The sequence below is a fragment of the Buteo buteo genome, chromosome 20, assembly GCF_964188355.1.
Source record: "Buteo buteo chromosome 20, bButBut1.hap1.1, whole genome shotgun sequence".
Taxonomy (NCBI): Eukaryota; Metazoa; Chordata; class Aves; order Accipitriformes; family Accipitridae; genus Buteo; species Buteo buteo.
The window spans coordinates 9,103,258-9,122,429 of record NC_134190.1 but is presented as its reverse complement, the minus strand read 5'-3'; the positions used below and the strand labels follow the sequence as shown (position 1 = coordinate 9,122,429).

Here is a 19,172-nt window from a genome sequence, read left to right as displayed (position 1 = left end):
TCGTAAACCCCACATGACAAATTACTAATTTAGTGATTTGTGGGTTTATTTTGAAATATAAACTCTGAACGAGGGCAAATGGAGAGGAACGTGAAAGACAAATAGCTTCTAACTAGTGGAGAAATCCAGGGCCTGATACAAACTGCATGCGTCAGTTTACAGCAGTGTGGAATCGCACCCAATGCTTTTGGCCAGGACTCTGGCTGGTTTTTAAATGGACTCTATATATTGTTTTCCTGTCCACTACAGCTCTCCGTGGGCAGTATATTCAACAAGGAAGGGTCCTTCTGCTTTAGGTACACAGGCAACTTCCCACACCTAATCAATAAGAACAATTATACTAATGAACTGTTTTCAACCTTTTGATTTACTACTCCTCAATCTTTGCTGCTGTGATCATAGTCCATGTCAGTGGAGCCCAGGGCATTCCAGGTAGCAAGGTTCTGTCAGAAAATGGTGATCTGTTGAGCCACAATTGCTTTGTTCACAACATCTGAGATCTGACAAGTCTTTGCTAAAGCCAGTTTGGTTTCACATGTCCCAGGACAGGGATGTTACATGGTGCAAGCTTCCAGCCTTGGACATTCATGTGGTTCACCTGATATCTCCCCAGAGACAAACTGTAAGACTGCCAGGTTCAGTAAGCAGTCCTGGAGTCTGCATAACTATCAGAATTCAAAAATCATTGGTTGTGGTCTGTTTTAGACCAAAGTAAAATTAGTAATAATTGAAATAATCCGTGAACTGAAAAGCCCTGCTTTTCAGTCAGCTGTATCGCCAGTGCTTTCCCTTTTAGAAGATAATGCACAGTCCAGAAGTCCTGGAAAACAATTGTGTTGCACAGAGAAAGGAGTGTACTGGTTTGGATTTGTGTTGAGCAGAAATAAAGAATATGATACTTCATGGGAAAGGGCATGTCCCATCAGCAAAGCTCAGTGCGATCTCACTGGTGCAGTATGAATATGAACATTGCTACAGTGATTGAAAACTAGCCTGGTGATTTTAGGACATTATTTTAGGAGACAGCAGAATTCCTGTAAGAGTCTGTAGAAACCCCAGAATTGCTTAGCAGATATGTCAGGTGAGGAGCTAGACAAGATACAGAGTATCATCTTTGATAATGTCTTACTTTTGGGGTGATGCTGTTCTTAGTCCAAGTATAGACATACTGGAGCAAACAAGCACAAGGAGCCTTTGCTTACTGGAGCCTGGTTCCTGCACTGAATGTGAACTGCTGGAGAGTCTGTGCCTGGTGGTGTTGATGTGAGCCAGTCTAGAAGTGTGCTATAACATGCATCTCTGGCTCTATTTCTCTTCCGTACAGGCTGGGAGATGTAGCATGGATCATGGCCCTTCTGTACTCTCTGGATCCTTAAGTGTCTCTGGGCAGAAGCTTCTTACGCTGAGTGCACCACCCCTGGGGCAGAACTGAATCTCAAATGCATCCATCTTTGCATTGCTGTTGACCTGGGAGTTGTGGCAAACACAAGTGAGGAAAGAGAAGTGGTACAAGGATACCTACTGGAGTTAACTACAAGAAAGACACTGAGGTGTTGGAGCACGTCCAAAGAAGAGCAATGAGGCTGGTGAAGGGTCTAGAGAACAAGTCTTATGAGGAGCGGCTGAGAGAACTGGGGTTGTTTAGCCTGGAGAAAAGGAGGCTGAGGGGAGACCTTATCGCTCTCTACAGCTACCTGAAAAGGGCTTGTAGTGATGTGGATGCTGGTCTCTTCTGTCAGGTGGCTGGAGATAGGACAAGAGGAAATGGCCTCAAGTTGCGGCAGGGGAGGTTTAGATTGGATATTAGGAAAAATTTCTTCACCAAAAGGGTTGTCAAGCATTGGAACGGATGGCCAAATGGTTGAGTCACCATCCCTGGGGGTATTTAAAAGACCTGTAGATGTGGTGCTGAGGGACATGGTTTAGTGGTGCACTTAGCACTGTTAGGTTAACGGTTGGACTTGATCTTAAAGGTCTTTTCCACCTAAATGATTCTATGATTCTATGATCAGAAAATATAATGAGCTTGAGGCTGGTTAAATGTAGTTGAGCACCTTTGAGAAAAAATTATGAGATAAGAGGTGTTGGGGCTATCTGGAGACTGGTAATATGTTTATAATGAAGCAATAATCAAGGATTAAAGTAGACCTGAAACTGAGTAAGAGTTTGCAACAATATAAAAAAATGAGTCTGTAAACACTGTAAGGCAGCAGGCTAGCGACTGAAAACTGTCAGTTTGTCCATCACTGCGGCTGTGACCTCATGTCGCATGCAGTTGTAGTCTTGCTGATAATAGAAATATGTCAACAGTTTGGCAAGATTTCAGAAAACAGGATGGGGGAAGGGGTTCCCTCTGCACCTCAGGACTCTCAGGCTCTGTCCATGTCACTCTTGGCACCTTCTGTAAGTTTGGGACCTGAGGACCTTAAAAGGACTGAACCAAATTCTTCCTTAAGCTATTTCTAGATACAGAAGTGCAGGTTTGCAGCAGTCAACCGAGTAGAATGGCAGCAAAACTTGGCTCAAACTCTTTTGCATAACTAAGTAATAAATTAATGAGGTGAGGAGTATCCTGCTCTTCCTATTTTTGGAAAACAGTAAGGGTGATCCCAGTAAGTATGAGGAAAAGTAGTGGGAAATGGAATGACATAAGCAAGTCAAGGTAATTAGAAAACAAATCCTGCTAGGACGCAGAATGAGAACTCCCAGCAGTCCTGTTATTGAAGTACTTCAAAAATAGAAGAGAGAAAAAATTGAGCAATCCTATACTGAGAGAGAGTAGGGAACTGTAAAACTCCATCTTTGATTTCTACATAAAAATTCTGAGAACGAGTCCTCTATTCAAGGAAATTGCCACAACTATTCTGTTCCTACAATAGATTTTTTTGCTTGACTATAGAAAATGAAAAACCTCAAGATTTGTTCTCATGGTTCTAAGTCTAACTTCAAATAAAGTTTCTTGGGTTTCAGGGGTTTTTTCCCCTTTTCTAGGAAAAAAAGGGAAAGCCCTCCTTTAGTTCTTACTTTCTTCCACCCCTCTCCTCACACCTGTGTGTAGAATCTGGATATTTAAGCTAGGTATTTAATTGGAATGTTTGTCTGCACAATGTTAGTAATTAAATCCATGAGCTCTGGCAGTCATATGAACTCAGCATTTTTTTTTAATGAGAAATTACGTAATCATTTATAGTCTGAACTGCATCTGTCATTTAAATCTGTTTGCAGTACTTCTTACAATGACTATGCTCATCCTGCATATGTTTATATTGATTCACATGAAAACTTATCTCATTAACTAGTTCCCAGGATGGGAACAATGCATTATTCGTGCCCTCAAAGCAACTCTTAAAGTTGTTTGAGCTCTTAAAGTGCAATGAAACAACTCATAAAGAGAAGACAGTATATAAGCTACCATTCACAAAGAATTCAGTGCAGTGACTTTGAGCAGTGATCTCGTATGTTAGTATTCATGATCATAAATTAAAAAGAATTTGTTAAACAGATAAAACTTGCTCAGGAACACTAATAACTTTAAAAATTATTACACAATAAAGTAATAATGTTTTAATCAGAATTGTATTTGGCTTAGACTATGGGAAATAGACAATTCAGATCCAAACTATTTCATAATGGTTTGTGAAGGTTTATGTTAAAATATATCTTCTGAATTGCCCAAGCAACATCTAAACATATGGTCTGAAAATACCTTTTTAAACAACTAAAAAACTTCTCACAGAATATAGCAATATTCTAATTTATTTTCCCTTCTCTATCTTCTCTTTACTATCTCATATATAGTAAACAATTTATAATAGACATTTTTTTGCTTTAATGTTTGAAGTTTGGCGTCAGAAAATAATTTCTAATAAGTGGATGAACCGAAGAATCCCATATTGCTGAATGAGCCTGTATCCAGCAGCCATTAGCTGGGACATACACAAACAGGAATATCAACCAGTGGTTTTGTCATGTGATCTCTTCCACTGCACATACAAATATAGAACATGACCATAAAAAGTAACAGAACATGCTCTCTGCAAAGTAATTTATTGCAGTTGATACTAGATTGGTATGCCAGCTGGAATTACCTTCTCGGCTCCTACTATTTTCACATATACAGATAATAAAGGCTGTGCACTGCAACAGATTCAAAATGAAAAAATATCAACATTATTAACATGAAGCAAAATTCTGCAAAAGCAACTTCTGCAAGCTTATTTGAAAATGTTTGCTAGTGACGCATAGCAGGAGTTAAAGAGCTAAATGAATTCTAGAGGTTCAACATTTTCACAGAGGGGAAAAAATACTGCTTTTTGTATGATATACATTTCTCTCTTTGCTGAGCACAAAAAAATCTAAGGATTAATATACATATAGGAGCTTTCTTTTTGTTTGAATTCCTTATTCATTAGTTTGTAAGCTGCAAGAGCTGAGCTAATTTATTTTTCCAGGGCATTTTCCCCTCCCTCTTTTTTTTTAAAGGCACCATGTATGACAGCCCAACATGACAGGAACTCAGTAAATCCCCTCAGTCTCCACACCGCTGTCTCTGAATGTCTACAAAGCTACTATGCCATAATCGCAACTCGCTGGCTCATTCACAGCTTTACATTATAAAGCAAACAGTCTAGACAGCTGAATGACAGAATTACTCTCTTTTCTCTTGCATTTATAGATATGCTGTCATCTTCATTTGCTTTTCTCTACTCTGTGCATTCTGATACACTAATGATTAGCTTTCCTGTTTGGATTCCACACTGACTCCATGGCTCTAGGCTATAAATACAACCAGAGCCCAGATGACATCACATCAATAAGGTCCTGGGGAATGGGGGGGAGGACCCCTGCTTCTTTCCTTCTCCTGAGTTAGCTGGTGATAACCAGCTTTTTCAAAATGGTTAAGCAATGTGGCTTTACAATACAATTTTTTTTTCCTCACTGAGATGGAGATACTAAAAGCCTAGTGTCTGGAACATTTACACTCTGCAATGGAAAATACTGTTCAAGTTGAACAAGTACAATTATTTTCAGGTCTGTCTATAGTATAGCTGAATGTATCTGTGCAAAAAATATGTGCAAAAAAGAGAAAAAGAATGAACAAGAACATGTGTTTGTATGCCTGTAAAAAATGTGTACCTAACAGTCTTTGTTAAAAAAGCTTAAGTAACTGGACTGGGTTTGTTCTCACTGAGAAAGGAACTTTAGTCTGTAGTATTCCTGGTATTTTAATTTCGGAATGGTGTGTACACACCATCATGTGTGTCCATAAAGTGCCATTATGTGGCATTTCCTTGGTGCTAAAAGTTAGTTAAATGATGAAAGTATACTTTCTTGACTTCAACAAGTTGCAGAAATCTATGCAAGCCTGATAACGTGCAACTAAGACATATGGATACACATGGCCAGCTCTGGTGATGTTTATAGCAAGGTTTTTATTATTTGTTGCTTTTCTTAATGCTTCTGTAACTGTCATTCTGGATTGCTGGAGACTCTCTTATTACATCTGTGGGGTTTTTTTTTCTGCTTGTTATGTTGCCATTTTTTAAATTAAAGTTTCTAAACTTCATGGTTGAAAAAATCTCAAAGCCTTGACTTGAGGTCAGAAAGTTGTAAGGCTAAAAGTGGGGAGAAGCCATTGCCATTCTCACCTGAAAAGCAGAGAACATCATACCGATAGCACATCAGCACAGGAGGCTAACGAGTGAGCCATAGCTTTTACTCTTACCAGACCTGGGACAATACCAACACTTCAGAACATTGCATTACATTATAGGTCATCAGAAACTGTTCATTGGGGAATATTTTACCTATAAGCATGAAGAGTTTTGTGGGCCACTGGGTGCGATTGTATTCACAGCCAATATAAATGACTGCTTGAGGCCTGTACCAATGGGAATTCTGCCTGTTCTCTGTGAGTCATGACCCACTTTTACTCTCTGAGATCAGGGACAGCTGGAAAAACAACTGATCCCTTCTTGCTTGGAACTCTATAAATCTAAAGTCTCGGCTGGAATATCTGTGCTTTTTTTTTAACTTGAGTACCCTTGCCATTAAAACATACTGATTAGAAAAACTTCTAATTTGTGTCTTTAAGAACAATAGTGCCAGCAGCATTTCAATAATTTATACCAGCAGCAGAGTTCTGATTTGAAAATATGTAGTTTAATGACCTATGGAGCAGGGAGCTAGTGGAAAAAGACAGAACTGAAGGCCATGGGGACAACGTGCAAGTGAAGTCTTCATTCTCTGCACACTCCAAGAGGGAAGGTTCAAGGGTGCTCCCAGAAAAGGGCTACATGATTGCTGTTCCCAGGAATGATACAGTGTTATTGGCCAAAACTTTGTGCCCTCCAGAAAGTACAAATGAGATTTCATAACAACTCTGCAGCTTCCCTGAGCTTTCTACTTGTGAGGGGAGGATTTAAATAGCTGCCAATAAAATCAGTGTATAAATCAACTTGATATAAAATGTTTTTTTTCATTTTCTTGACAAAATGCTTTGCCTTCCTTCCAGAATTGGCCTAACCTGGACCTCAGCTTGTAGAATATTGAGTCTAGGGGCCAGTATTGATTTTTTCTCTCAATAGCTTATCCCCTGACTTCAAAGCCTGTCATATAGCATCCCTGTGGGGCTAACAAAAAGCCATTCTATTCCATGGCATTTCCAGCTTTCCAGAGAAACACTGATCCCTCTTACAGACATAAGTGGAAACCTCCTTTGGTTTCTTCAATGATCTTATATGTATTGGTACAGAAAAGGTTCTTAACCTGGACCATGGCTTTCTGATTATTACAGCACCATGCTAGTAAAAAGCTGAAAGCAAGGCTCTAAGTGCACTGTATAAATAAACTAGAAGCAAATGCAGGGAATTATATTAAACATAAGGGAACACAGCCTTTTTAATACACTGCCTCTTGAAACTCTAGGTCACTTTTCTTACCTCTTGAGGCTCTTGACACTGGGATGCTAACACCAGGAAAGATCTTTGCGCTTGGAAAGCAGCACGTACCATCTCTGCCTGTAACAAAAGGAGGAATATAAATTAAACCTTAGCCTGTAACCTCCAATACCTCTTCTTGGCAGCTCAAAGTCAAGTGTGACAGCTCAAATCTTTCTTGCTGCTTCTCATCTAAATCACAGCAACACTGACTGGAAGAAATGTATTACAGTACTGGCTTAGCTATAAATTTTTTTGAAATCTAAGGTTAAGTTCCCCATCTTCTTCAGATAGGAAATAAAATGAGTTGATATGCAGTCTTTTGGTTATCATTTATAAGATTAGTCACAGGAGGACTTAATTTTAACACTTCAGAGAATGTCTAGGCATTTTAATGGCGATGTTTATACTCGAGTGGATGATAACAACTTATTACTACTGAGAATGGCAACCTGCAAACTTTCTGTTGAACTGTAACATAGGCTGTAGCGATGTTTAAGAAGAGTTGAGCTTGGCATATTTGCTGAGGGCCTATGCTGTAATTCATTCGTTGCCTGTCCTCTGTAAGCAGACCCTAAGATTGATGGCTATGAGAGATGGTGGCTGAAGATTTCTGGGCAATTTTACCCAACAGAACTCTAGAATTTGGGTTAAAGCTGCATCTGACAGCATATTTACATGCTAACAGTGTGGATGGGAGGTAAATCTCTACACTCCCCAGGGTTCCCTACTGTTCAAATTTCTGGTCTTTTGGGGGTTTTTTGAACACTACACATTTTCTGTTCATTATGAATTATGTACATTGATCAGAATCTACTTGCTATTCCAGTATCACCTATACCTCATTCAGTGGATGAGCAGTGACTAGGAGAAAGCATTATTGGTATAGAAAAGAACTATTCATAACTAGTGTATATTGCTAAATAAAAACCAAACCAAGTGCTGTTAAGTTAATCTAATATGAATAGGTACATTTATAATCACTTTGTGAAAGGGTGGGGAAGCTCATGCTGTTTTTCCTTGGGGTTTCTTCAATCTAAAAAGAAAACAAGGAAATTTTATATACAGGCCTATGTGGATGCAACTTAAAATACATAAAAGTCAGGAAATTTGAAGTTGTAGCAAAGTAAACCAGCCAAATTGTGTTTATTCATCTTAAAATGTTATGGCATGAATAAAACATAATCTGTTAGGATGAAAATCACTGCAAGGAAGATGGTAAAAAAGGCCCAACTTGGAGAGTATTTGGGGAGAAGGGGATATTATGGTCTGACAGGCTGAGATTGGAAGCGGGTAATCATCTCTATAAATAGATAAAGAAATAAATAATAAGGGAAATTGTATGAGCATAGGAGACTTAGATTTTCCAGACATAGACATAAATACCATCAATAATAGCAAGGTTTAGATATTCTTAGACATTTCAGAAGACTGACTTTTTGGTACAGAAATTCATAAAACAACAAAGTGTGTGCTATTTTAAGCTTAGGTTTTTAGTGTGAGGAGGATCTTGCAGAACAGCTGACCAAAAACTAATGTTCTAGAAGGAAGTGATTATGAACGGATTCGGTTCTTCTTAAATCGCAAGATGGACAAAAATAAATCTACAGCTAAGGCTTGGTATTTTAGAATGGCAAACTTTTAGAAAATAGAAAAATTAGTGAATGAAGATGACTGGCCTGAGGAACTTAATGATTTGAATGCAGGAAAGGATGGATTTACATTAAGAATGGAAATAATCTGTGCGTGCTGGGCAGGAGGGAGAAATTGCAGGAAAGGGCCAGAGTCTCTGAATGAATAAATAACTAAAGCAAGCACTAAGAATAAGTACAAAACCCCCAAAGAGTGAGAAGAGGCCTTGATTATCAAGGAGAACTTTTTTTCAGGCATTATAAAATATAGAAGCAAAGGAATGATAGATAAAGGCCTTGTTGAACTGTACCTTGCACAGAAAAGTAAAACAAAGCCGTATTTCTTTTTAGATATGGGAACAATAAAGAAATAAAGTAATGAAGTGAGGCCATGGCAGTGACCTGAAGGGTAATTCAGGCATGCCTACATTATTCTTGATGTATAGCTTACCCATTGTTGAATAAATGCTTTTCCCCAATTTCAAGGAAGTTGATGTACATGAAGATATTGAAAGGATAGCTAAGAAGAATGATGATAAATCAATGGGAATTACATAATTTGAAAGGGAAGTCAAATATATGTAGCTTAGTGTGACAAAATCATTGGGTCCATATTATTTTCATTCTAGAGTACTGAAGACACTGGCAGATGGAAGCACAAGTAGAAAAGATTTTAAATATATATCATTTGGAGATAGTACCAGATGACAGAAGTACGAAATGACGGATTGGGCAAATATGCCCAAGAAGTGGGGGAAAAAGTATGTCAAGTGATTTCATGGCTGTTAGTTTGACTTCAGCACCGTGCACGTTTAGAACAGATTTGAAACGAGTGATTAAAAACACATATGAAAATTAAAAACAGGAGAAATTACAGTGGGATTATCTGTGGTTAAAATAATTACTTTTGGGCATTGGTTAGAGTTTTCAGTTTCTTAAACAAGGATAATGTGTCAGATCTAATATATTTAGATATTATATAAAATGCATATTGCAGGTTCCCATAGGAAACTCATACTTTAAGTGGAAACCATGCAAAGTAGTATAAAAACTCTTCAGTTGGATAAGAAGTTGGATAAACAGAGACAACAGTAGGGTATATTACAGGTGGTGTTATTTGAGAGGAGGAAAGTTGGTAGTTGTGTTTCTCAGGGATTAGTTTTAGGAATCATCAATATGTTTATTAGTGTCGTAAGAGCAAGAATTAGGTGAGCACTCATAAAATTTGTGGGCAACGCAAAGTTAGGAGGTTTTAATATTGTCAAGAAGGACTCACTCATGACTTCAAAAGAGTAAGACAACTTTGTTGGCACAGGTAATATGAATAGGAGAAAATTTAGCAGTCCTCTCCCCCGCCCCTTTAAGACAATGCATAATTTTTGGCGTATATATGGAACTGATTAATTGGAAATGCTGAAGACTGGAAAATGCAAGTATAAAAGCCAGGAAGGTGGTTTTGTGAAAAGAGCTTATGCAGTTCTACAATGGATGTGGCAAAATACTTTTAGTAGAGCTACAGAAGTGTTAGTACCATTGGAGAGGACTTCCTCTGGAGTTCCATGTAAAGCACTAGTCATATGTATTAAATAAAGATGAGCTTAAATGAGAATTGATGCAGAGAAAACCTATTTGGATGCTTAGAGCAACGAGTATTTGTCATACAAAGATAAACTTTAAAAGTTTCACTTTTTTTGCTTAGCAACACAGCGGCTGAGGAATATGATTCTTTCTCATACGGAATGTAAATAACAGAGAAGTAAGAAAATGGCAGTGGCAGCGCATGATCACAGGTTTGTAAACCAGGTCATGAGTAATCATAGTCTCAAATTTAGAAGATTTCCAACTATCCAAAAAGTGAAGTTCAGAAGGGATCTTCCAAATTCCTACAAAGAACCAGCATTATTTTAAGATAGAGCTTTAAATGCTGATCAAACAGATCATAAAACATGACCAAAGTGCTCTTAGATACAGAAAATTAAGATTGGTTTGTGAGTTCTTGAACATATACTGAGCTGGTAGCATCAATGAGGTTTGAAAAATGTGTCTCTCTGGCACTTTGTTTACATTGCATTAAATCCATGCTTTTGGGTTCCCACTGGTCACTCATGGAGGCTGAGGAGGACTTTTTTCTCCACTCAGAATATAAAGGAACAACTGGTTTCTTGTCCGATCTTGTACCTCTTTCTGGAATTTGGTCAGAGCTGGAGACAGACTGTTGGATGATGTACACTGATGTTCCTAAAAGACTGACATACCTTGAGTATGCCTCATACATGTGTCTTGCTCATCTGACCGATAATAAAACTATTGTTGGATGTGGAATCAGGATGTACTTCTCCTCCAGACATGCATTACTCTTTTATGTTTATTATTCCTCCTCCTCCACTGCAGAGTGTGGCCAAGGCCCCTTTCTCAAAATGTCTGGGAGCTGTCTTTAAGAAATCTTCTGCTATTGAGGGCACCCAAGCCATTGGTAACCTCTGGTGCATTAAAAGTGTGGCTTTTTGCATTTTATTATTATCCTAAATTTATTATAGGACATTGGAAACATTCAGTGGTCAGTCAACTAGACATTGATTGCAAGCCTTGTGCTGTTTGCCCAAAATTTATCCAGCTCCAAAAGCTTTTAGTTGTGTAGGGATCAGAGCACTCACATCTCTCACCTTTGAATTTACATCTTAATCAAAGGATTGTGCTAACACAGCTTTTGCATTTTACAAGCAGAATTTTATAAGACTTCTGCCACAGTTACTTCCTTCTTTCTCCAACAGCATCAGAAATGGCTTTCTGAGTTCTACTTTTTCCAAGCATGCAGTACTTCTTTCCATGCATCCCATCAAAGTAATAGAAGAGCTTCTTCTCATTAAGGATGCATTAGTTCAGTCTATCACCATTCCAACTCTTTCTCGTAGTCTTTGAAACATGACACTTCATTGCTACCTTCTTCTATTTAGCAGGCAGGCTGTGTAACTAAGCAGACAGCACTATTTTTTATAGGGAGATGACTCTTTCGTTAGACCCCTATATCCAGTTGAAGTCTAATGAGTGAAAATGTGCAGGGGGGGGATTTTTCTCAACAATTTGTGCAGCTCACTCAAAAGATTGCCACAGAACAAATCAGCTGAAACTCTTTCAGTTATAATGAATGATAGTAATGAAGCCTGAGTGTCAAAAATGCATGGGAATCATGAGTAAATTTATCAGAGTAGACTAGAACACAAATTTGCACACATCTATCTGCAGATAGAAATGGGCATATTTTGGACCAACAGATAATTGACGTCTAAAAACTTTGGGTAATCCTTTTGGCATTCTTGGGATTATGCATGGACACAGCAATCATCAGAAAGATTCCTCAGCTGAAGTGAATATTTTGAAGTACGCAAGTTCCTCAAAGCGTTTCCTACTTTGCTTTTAGCAGTTTGTTCTAGAGGCTGGAGGAGACAGCTGTGACTGTGGACCCGAATGCCAGGACCGTGTGGTATTCCATTCACCACCTCAGTTTCCCTATCAGTGAAGTGTGGAATAAGGTGTCTTAATCCTTTACCTCAGGTGTGTTTGATAGCTGACTTAGCTGATTGATACAGTCGGAAGAGCCAAAGTCTGACCTGTATGCAATGTCAACCCAATTCCATGCCTGAAACCTGTGGCTGACTACAGTGAGTGACCTCTCTGTCACCATCGCAGTAACAGCATAGATAGGCCTCTTTACAGTTAAGCCTGCAGAAGTTAATGGAGGAATCATACATATTTAGAAATCATCTTTTTAATAGCAACTGGTTTAACATTCTCTGTCACAATACAATGCCAACTGTTGATATTTCCCAGAAGCCACTGCTTGAAAAATTGCCAGAGGCTCTGGGAGAGAAGTCTAATGATGACAATGCTTCTGACCTGTTAGAAGTAGAGCGAGTATGGGTTCCACCCAAACTTGCACGTTTCATGAGTAGACATAGATGCACTGAACCTGAAGCTTAAACTACCAGTTTGCTTTAGCAAAGTTCAGTTCTCCAGAGCAGATGTGATTTTAGGATCTATCTCTTTCTAATTTTAAATGTTGTATTCAATCTAAGTTGCCCATCACTCTGGTATCCAAGCACTAATAAATATAAATATTATTTATGTGACAACAGTTTGGCAAACTACAAGAAGAAACAGGCACATGCATTCAGATCTCAAGTTACAAGTAAATTCAGTCTTTGAAAAAAACCAATAAAACTAAACAGAAGTAAGAGGAACAAACAAAGGATTTCCTAATAAAATTTAGTCAAGAAAATTACCCTATTGACCTGATAATATTAAATTTGTCAAATGTTATTATACTTAATAATGTATTTCCTCAGAGTCATAGCACTGCAAAGCATAATGTAAATATAGAATCCGCTGGACTTCTGTTGTTAGACAATAATACACATCTGCATATATATACATACAAACATTAACAGTGATAATTTGCAAATCTAAGTACAGATCTATGTATATTTTGGATTTCTAAAATATACTTAATGACTTCATTCTGAAACAAAATAGTAAAGAGGACATGAGGGAAAAGAATTGGGATTTAGTGATCCAGAGTTCTAATTGTAGTTTCTGCAGAAATAATTTTGGGTCCTTTGGGTTTAGCAAAAGACACAATGACTGACAGCAAATGACAACTATAGATGGAGCTTCACTGTTACGAGCAAAGACCCCAGTCTGTCTCTAAAAGGGACAGTACTGCCAAAGGAGGAGAAACAGTTTGTCTTTCACATTCTGCTTTCAAGAGCCTCTTCAAAGTGAAGGGGTGAAGTGGCTGGTGGCTTGAAGGGAGAAGCAAGAAATGGAAAAAGAATGGAGTTTAGATTAAGTATGAGGCTGCCATAGAAACTATCCAGGCCAGCTGAAGAGACAGTATTTATTTTGTACAGCTAGTTGGCTGATAGAGATTTTTTTTTAAACTGGGCCAAATGCTGAAGAGTCAGTGGCAGTTCTCCAAACAGAGCACTTTTTATACTGGAAAAGGAAAGAAATAAAAAACTGTCACCTTTCTCTTACTGGTCCATGCAGAAAACAGGGTTGAAATTCTAGTCAAAATTGAAGTCAATGGGAGATTTGCCATTGATTTTGATGGAGCCAGACACCACCCCAGATATTTTCTTTTCTATTTTCAGACAGATGCATTTGACTACCACCAATCAGCTGTCCTCTTTTAGTGGTGGGTTTTTTTAGTGGGGGTTTTTTAGTGTTTTTCAGCCTCCATGGCTATGTCTATATTAGGGAATTTTCGCTAAAATTTCTCAGCATTGCTACTGCCTGTCCAGTACCAATCTAAAGTTATATCAGTGCTGGGCTCCCTAGCTGTTTATATCTGCCAGTGTATTAAACATTGTGTCATGTAACTGTGCACAGTGCTAGCCAATATTGCTTATTTGTTGTTTCAGAGTAGCATCTGTATCTAGGTTCATTAAGTTTACCTTTTAGTAAGCTTGACTGTGACTTAAACCACTCAGAGCTCTTAGCTCTGGTGGAGCTCAAACCATATTGGTCTTAAAGATCTTTAAGCACTAATAAGATGGATGGAATTGTTTGGGGTAAATCCTTGCTGCCATTTTATTTCTCCGTATGATACATGAACTATACAGATGTACTGGAGTAAAGGGGTATTTAAAGCCACAACAGTTGCTTTTACATTAATTACAAAATTATTGCCTTGGATAAAGAATATACAGGCTCTGCATCTTTTGCACCGAGAAAATTTGCTCCAGTGTTCCAGAATTTCCTCTAAGCTCTCCTAGTTTTGAGTAACATGAATTGTTCTGATTGATGTCAAGGGATTGTTAACTTTAAAACCTAATGAATACTATTTAAATGTCAGCTTTGTTAAATAATTAATTATTAATCTTGGTAGCAGAAGCAGTCAGTTATTTTGTTCGTCTTTGTTAGTCTTTTTTGTTCGTCACTTTTTCAAACAGATATAAATACTTGGCTGCAGGGCCATTGCCACTGATTACTGCCAAGTGAAGCAGTAGGAGATCATGTTCTCCCAAAACATCTCTAAAAACCTCTACCCACCAGAGAAGAAGAGCAAGCTCAGACCAAAGCTCTTGACTAGCTGATGCTCTCCTAAAGCTCAGGCTGCTTTTGTGTCTTCCAGATTCACAAATTCTTCATGAATCTCTTTTACAACAGCCAAAAATCTGCAACTCACTTGACTTCTGTTCATTTCAACTTTTACTTAGAATTTCCAAAAACAGATGTAGTGTATTGATAGTTAGAGATTCCAGAAGATTCAGCATAGAAAAATGCTAAGAATTGTGTGCAAAAATAAATAGTCCATACGTTACTGAAGATGTGGTCTATTTACAGACTAAAGGGTTTTTTTGTTTTCAATACCTTTCTTTTCCGAACAGTTTTGAAAATGTTCAGGAATTCAAGTTTGCCATTTACATTGCAGACTGCTGACTTCTGCAGAGTCAGTCACCTGCTGGAGATTTCAAAGCCGTCTCATTGCACAGCATACAGTCATGGATCTACATTTAAAGGCCTCCACATCAGTAGAAGAAAAAGATGCTATTGGCACATTGCAACACCCGATATTCCAGTCCCTGGTGCTTATCTGTAGACTGGACATCCCCAAAATTGACTGTCAGCTGAGCGGAATTTGTGCTGTCATGTTCTGCCTTTATGATACATAATTAGTGATAATCATAGACACAAACAGCTGATAAAACCAGCCAAACATTTTAAGAACAAACATAAAAATATAATGAGAACAAATGGCTTCTCTACAGTGCAGAGGGTACATCACTAAAATCTATACTAGGCCACCGCTATTGGTTGGAGCTTCTAATAACCAAAGACTGCCATAGTCATAGTATATTTTATGAGCTGTAGAGTATGAGTAACAGCAAATAGTGATCATAGGTTGGTTTTGACCTGCCTCCAATTTGTCCCCAGGACTCCTGAGGTGAAAGGCTAACACTGTAAAAGAATGACAACTCAGAAAAGTATGCAGTTTTCCAGGGGGGATTAATTTAACTAATGACATTACCGGAATATCCGTTGTATCACATGCCAAAGGTTAGGCCATAACAAAGTTGTAATTTTTTTGGAATCAGCATTAGGGAGAGTAGATAGAAACCACCCCAACCTGCACAGGCATTTATGGAAGTTAGCCACAATCTTCCTGAGAGCTCTTATAGCTCTTCATCCTAACTAGCCTGCAAAAGCGAGCAGGTTTCTCAAAGCGGAATGGGAAAGGAAAACCAGCCCACTTCAGGATTTCATTAAGGAACAGAAACTGTGGTACATTAAAGTTTCACAGACTTTCAAAGCTTCTAGCTTCTACTATTTCTTGGAGCTACATTGTTTATCTCTGAAAGAGTGCATTAGTTCCTTAAATAAATAGGAACCACATACAATGTACTGAATAGATGAAGTCCAAACTTTGGTGATTGTCAAGATTAACCATTTTTTAAATTCAGGTTCCTTTTTTTCCCCATGGACGTCTGAGTTCAGAATTCTTTGGGAGGTGCAGTTGCCTGTGTCGAGGAATTATTTGTGGAGACATCTAATTTCCCTGAGGAGAGGCAAACCTACATTTCCTACATGGAACAGACAATGTAAACCAGCAGATCAGACAACCACAGAGATCTCAGGGACCTGCAGATCTCATTGTCATTTGTACAAACATGCTTTTGCCGGCACTGGCTGCAGGCACTCCAGTTATTTCTCTGATGGGCTGTTTTTCTCCTGAGGTCTGCTGCTAAGCAGTCCCACTCTCTATCCCCAGCTATTCTCTCAGAAGCCCTTCTCAGTGAAGGTCCAAATCCATGCTGAGGAGATTTCAGAAAAAGCTTTACGATTTCACAGGTTTAGGATGTCATTCACGTGTCTCTGATTTAACAAATACAAATTCTAGGAACTTCAGATGCTTATCTCTGAAGGTTAAAATTAAAGGTGTAAATTAAAAAGGTTACAGCACTTGTTGAGGTATCAATTCATAAATATTCTTTTGGCAGTGCTTACTGGGCACCCTACTGAGGAGCTGATTGCTTCACTTTCTGTGTCTGACAAATACCAAATTCGCTGATAAAAAGACTGGAGAACCTTCAATTTCTAAGAAATTGCACTGTCTTTAGAAAGAGAGCTTAGATAAATAGGTTCTTCTATTGAAATGGCTTTGTGTGTGTTCTGTCTCTCACACACTTCAGGACAACTGGTGACATTGCCCACCTCATTCTGCAAGTAGTCCCCCTGAGCTCCCTGAAAGCAACTCAAATGCTAAAAGTGCCAGAATCTGTCTCCTTGTGACTTCACTTCCACTTTTATCACCCTGGAAGAATCCCAGACCCTGAGCAAAATGTGTTAACAAGGAAGGAAGTTCAAAGCTTAAAGCTGACACATCTATAAGGGTATTTAAGGTTTCTTCCCACCTGAACCATGCTTTCCTTTTCAGATATGCTAAATACCAAAAGCCTACATTTACTTGGAGAGGGGGCCTCAGCCTCTCTGAAAGGCAAGGTATTTATCTACATGCACAGTGATGTGACTGAAAAGCAGATCTGATCTAAGGTGGCCTCAAAGATCTACTTCAAGACCCTAAACCAATCTTTTTATTATAGCTCTGGGATTTAGAATAAAACATACAATTAAACTTATGAAACAAAATAGCAAAAATTAAACTGCTTTGCAGTTCAGATTAATTATGGAAATATATAGTTCAATTTATGGCTGTCAGTAGACTAACAGGAGTTAGCAGTGACAGTGACATGGTTTAATCTATCCTAATGTACTCTTCAACGTTCAGAAATCTGGCCATACCAATCATGCAGTTCATACTGGATAAAAAGAGGCCGTACACGTGTGTGGCCACATTCTACCCTCATCACTCCTGACAGCACTCCCAGCTTATTTAAAACAACATTCAAACCGTGCACTGGTTTCCCTTGTGGCTTAATTCTCATTATTCACTGAACTCCTTTTTACTAGAAACTGACTGAAGAGCCAGATTCTGAGCTCATTGTTTGGTTTTTTGCTGACTACAATGAACAGCCTTCTCAGTTTCCAAGCCCAGCATTTCTATACACTCAAAACAGTTGCAACCACCAACTAGCAAAATAAAAGCAGATCAGGGATGGGGAGGCAGGATGAGTGAAAAGAGTGTGCACGTGCTTTTCAGAAAGAATGAGACTGAAAATTAATAAAAGACTTGCTTATAGCCTGTAGCAACAAATGACATCAATCAAGCATGGGAGATGTGAGTCCCAAACCAGAAAAAACTGTAAAAAAAAAAATAAATTAAAAAATTCATGGTTGTATATTTCTCAGCTTGAAATAAATGGGCTTAAATAATGTTACTACTCCAACTTGAAAAATCATAATTCTTCACAAGAGAAATAAGAACCATGAGCACTGATGCCAGTAAAGAGAGTTTTCGGTCACAAGAGGTTCATGCCAATGACAAAAGCAGGGATACTGTCTCTCTGGTCCTCTGTCTTGGTTTTCCTGATGGATCAAGTTAGTTTAATTTGCCCATGGTTCACTGGAAATTACTGTTGTGAGAACCACAGACCTCACTGTTATGAGGTTGAGTGCCTGAGATGACTGCCACCTATGCCTGCCCAATACTGGGCTGCTTTGAATCAGAGAGAAAAGTAAAAATCTGATTACCTTATCAAGGCTTCCTCATGGACCTTGGATCTGTGTCAAATCCATGTCTCCAATCCTCCCTAATAAGTTTCTCCCTACTTTACACTGGCAAGTGTCCTGCACCATGACTTTGCAACAGGCTTATCGAGACACTCTCACACTGTATTTGTAGCTGTGAGTGCAGCTGGTCCACACACTAATGCTACCCGTCATTTAGCTAGCTAATTTAGCCATGTAATTTTATCACCTTACGATTTTTGGTTAAGCTGACGCAGTGGTTTTCAACCTGTGGAATACTTATGCCTCTAGGGCTATATACCACTTCTGGAAAACCACCAAGAAAAACAAGTTTCCTGTCAGTAGACTCAAATTTGCTCTTACAGGGCTTCAATGAAAAAATTTTAGAGGATAGCAAAATTAACATGAGCTAGAGCATATGATCAGTTCTGATTTAGATTTCAAATGGCTGAAAATATAATGTATGCCTTGATTAATTGCTCCAATCATTAATTAAATTAATTGGTAAACCAGACCTTAAATCTAGTCTGAGCACTGATACTCAGTTCAGGATATTATTCTGAATTTATCTGGTCGATTAAAGAGCCCTTCATGATCAGAATTTTTTTCATATAAGCAAGTTATCTTTTAACACTTTCTTGGGCAAACATGATGGAATTTTCTTTGGTTTCCCATTGCACATAAGGTTTCCCACTGAAATCATTCTACCTTTTTCCTGGCATCCTTTGCAGATAAGAAAATCCCATTGTGCTGGGTAACCACATACAGATATAAGCCCTGCTTTTAGGGGCCAACAGTTTTAGACCCTTAGCCCAAAAATGGTCCCTGATCAACTGCACAACTTCTTTGAAATCAACATAGCTACTCAGGGGTTTATTCAGAAACTACTCCATATGCAAAGGAGCCCCATGAAAACAGGTTATGAAGAACTGTTGACAGCCTTGACTGTCTGTGT

At 38.5% G+C, this 19,172-nt stretch overlaps 1 protein-coding gene across 2 annotated transcripts in view; it reads right to left on the bottom strand.

Moving 5' to 3' along the window:
- CAP2 (cyclase associated actin cytoskeleton regulatory protein 2) overlaps positions 1 to 19,172 on the bottom strand; it is a 68,686-nt gene that overhangs the window by 28,191 nt on the left and 21,323 nt on the right. For both annotated transcript variants that reach the window (XM_075052105.1, XM_075052104.1), the window contains one exon: positions 6,942 to 7,019. In XM_075052105.1, coding sequence (XP_074908206.1) covers positions 6,942 to 7,019 — 78 coding nt within the window. The remainder of the gene's footprint in view (positions 1 to 6,941; positions 7,020 to 19,172) is intronic.